Below are 2,865 nucleotides of genomic sequence, written 5' to 3' on the forward strand. Positions count from 1 at the left end.
CCATGGTGGCCGTTGACCCACCTTTGGCGTGGCGGTCTTTTGGCGACCATTGGCACTATACAGACTACTAACGAGCTGTGGAAAAGCGGGATGGGTTTTCGCTCTTCTCGCAAGCATCGCCCCATTGAGGCCTAAGCAGCAAGGGCGCTGGAGGCAGCGATGAGGGCTTGGCTTCCCCCGCCAAAACGGCACTCCCCAGCCAAGGAACACTTGCAAGGGCAGGTGGGGTTCAGACAAGAATGGTTGGGGGAGTTGGGCCTACAGTGGACTTGGTTGGGAAAGGGGCAAGCAATGTTTGGACATGGAGCAGTTGGCTGGTCGCTGCACCTTCAGAACTATTTTCACAAAGTTTGGTTTGCAGTGTTTGGAATTTTGTAATTATTAGCAAATGTAGTGAAAATAATTCTGTGGCCTTTCATGCCAACAAAAGAAAGAATGCCTCATTCTGCACCTTTTTCATAGCGGGGTAACAAGGTCAGCCATTGGAATAAGCAAGTATGTTGGTCAAAGTATGGACAAATGCAGAGGTTATGGGATTTTCTCTGGCAAGTATTTTATTAGTTCTTTTCTATTTTCCTGTGGAGTGAGAGGAGAGAGGTTCTTGTATTTTGTAAAAATATTTGATATAGTTCCTCATGCCTCCGCTTGCAATCCGTTGCAATTCTGGACCATGGGGACAGTGCAGTGGTGGAAAAGGTATGCAGGGTGGGGTACACAATAAACACCACATATAACTACAGATGGGTAGCTCTCAACCATGGGGGAGGTACTCCACCTCAGAGTGACACGATAGAGAACTCAGTTGTCTAACAGATACCACCCATAGCTCTTCGCAGTTGATAGCTCCTCATTTATAATTCTACATGTAACCACGGACTGGTCTGAGCTCCTTCCATCTTCCTCCGCAGAATCAGAAGGTTCTTGCAGCAGCAGTCACAGCCAAGTAAGCTTGCACTTCTGCTCTCCGGGCTGGGTATTTCTGTCTGTGATGGAAGCTTGCACTTCTGCTCTCTGTACTGGACATTTCTGTGTACGATGGAATCTTGAATTTCTGCTCACTGTGCTGTGCATGTCTGTGTGTAATGGAAGCTTGCACTGCTGCTCCATGTGCTGTGCCTGATCACAGTATGATAGAATCTTGCACTTCTGCTCCCTGTTCTAGGCTTGATCTCTGTATGATAGGAGCTTGCACTGCGACTCCCTGTGCTGCGTTTGATCTCTGTTTGATAGAAGCTTGCACTGCTGCTCCCTTTGCTACGCTTGATCTCTGTATGATAGGAGCTTGTACTGCGACTCCCTGTGCTGCGCTTGATCTCTGTATGATATGAGCTTGCACTGCTGATAGAAGCTTGCACTGCGACTCCCTGTGCTGCGATTGATCTCTGTTTGATAGAAGCTTGCACTGCTGCTCCCTGTGCTGCGCTTGATCTTTGTATGGAAGAAGCTTGCACTGCGACTCCCTGTGCTGCACTTGATCTCTGTATGATATGAGCTTGCACTGCGACTCCCTGTGCTGCACTTGATCTCTGTATGATATGAGCTTGCACTGCAACTCCATGTGCTGCACTTCATCTCTGTATGATATGAGCTTGCACTGCAACTCCCTGTGCTGCGCTTCATCTCTGTATGATATGAGCTTGCACTGCAACTCCCTGTGCTGCGCTTGATCTCTGTTTGATGGAAGCTTGCACTGCTGCTCCATGTGCTGCGCTTCATCTCTGTATGATATGAGCTTGCACTGCGACTCCCTGTGCTGCACTTGATCTCTGTTTGATTGAAGCTTGCACTGCGACTCCCTGTGCTGCACTTGATCTCTGTATGATATGAGCTTGCACTGCAACTCCCTGTGCTGCGCTTCATCTCTGTATGATATGAGCTTGCACTGCAACTCCCTGTGCTGCGCTTCATCTCTGTATGATATGAGCTTGCACTGCGACTCCCTGTGCTGTGCCCGTTCTTTGTGTGATAGAAGCTTGCTGTGCTGCTCCCGCTGCTGTGCTTTATCTCTTTATGATAGAAGCTTGCTGTGCTGCTCCCTGTGCTGTGCTTTATCTCTGTATGATAGAAGCTTGCTGTGCTGCTCCCTGTGTTTTGCTTGATTTGTTTATGATCGAAGCTTGCTATGATGCTCCCTCTGTTGTGCCTGTTCTGTGTGGGAGGGATGCTTGCTCTAGTGCTACGTGTGCTGTGCCCGTTCTTTGTGTGATAGAAGCTTGCACTTCTGCTCCCTGTGAGGTACTTTTGCCTGATCATTGCACAACCGCAGCTTCCACTTCTGTTCCCTGCTCTGTGCCTGTTCTGTGTGTCTGAGGGAAGCTTGCAGTGCTGCTCCTTTGTGCTAGGCCCCATCTGTGTGTGATGAAAGCGTGCACATCTGCTCCCCGTGTTGTGCTCTGCCTGCTGTCTGTGTACAGTAGAATCTTGCACTGCTGCTCCCAATACTGGGTCTGATCATTGAATGATAGATGTCTGCACTGTTGCTCCCGTTACTCTGCCTGTTCTGTGTTTGAGGGAAGCTTGCACTTCTGCTGCCTGTGCTGAACCATACCTGTGTATGATGGAAGCCAGCAGTGCGTGCCACTGCAGAGCTCTTAAGGACTTGAACACATGGTTGTATTTCTTTAGGCTGAAGCTGAGTCTGGTTGCTTTGTGTTTGAATGATGTGAGCCATTGGAGAGATTTTAAGGACATTGATATGTGGTTGCATTTCTTTAGACTAAAGATTAGTCTGGCTGGTCTTTGAGTGATGGGAGCCACTGGGGAGAGCATAAGGACATTGAGACCTGTGTGAGATAGGCATGGTATCAAGAGAGACACAGGCCCTCATTACGACCCTGGCGGAAATCGAAAAACGATGGCGGAAAT

The 2,865-nt window shown here is 48.8% G+C and overlaps 1 protein-coding gene across 1 annotated transcript; it reads right to left on the reverse strand.

Moving 5' to 3' along the window:
* Positions 1 to 1,254: 1,254 nt before the first annotated feature.
* Positions 1,255 to 2,253, reverse strand: LOC138527154 (uncharacterized). The gene has a single exon (XM_069638262.1). It carries the CDS (start codon positions 2,251 to 2,253, stop codon positions 1,255 to 1,257), a length of 999 nt encoding a protein of 332 aa, XP_069494363.1.
* Between the last annotated feature and the right edge of the window lie 612 nt (positions 2,254 to 2,865).

The sequence above is a fragment of the Ambystoma mexicanum genome, chromosome 14 (genome assembly GCF_040938575.1).
Source record: "Ambystoma mexicanum isolate Mex_15411 chromosome 14, UKY_AmexF1_1, whole genome shotgun sequence".
In the NCBI taxonomy this organism is placed as follows: domain Eukaryota; kingdom Metazoa; phylum Chordata; class Amphibia; order Caudata; family Ambystomatidae; genus Ambystoma; species Ambystoma mexicanum.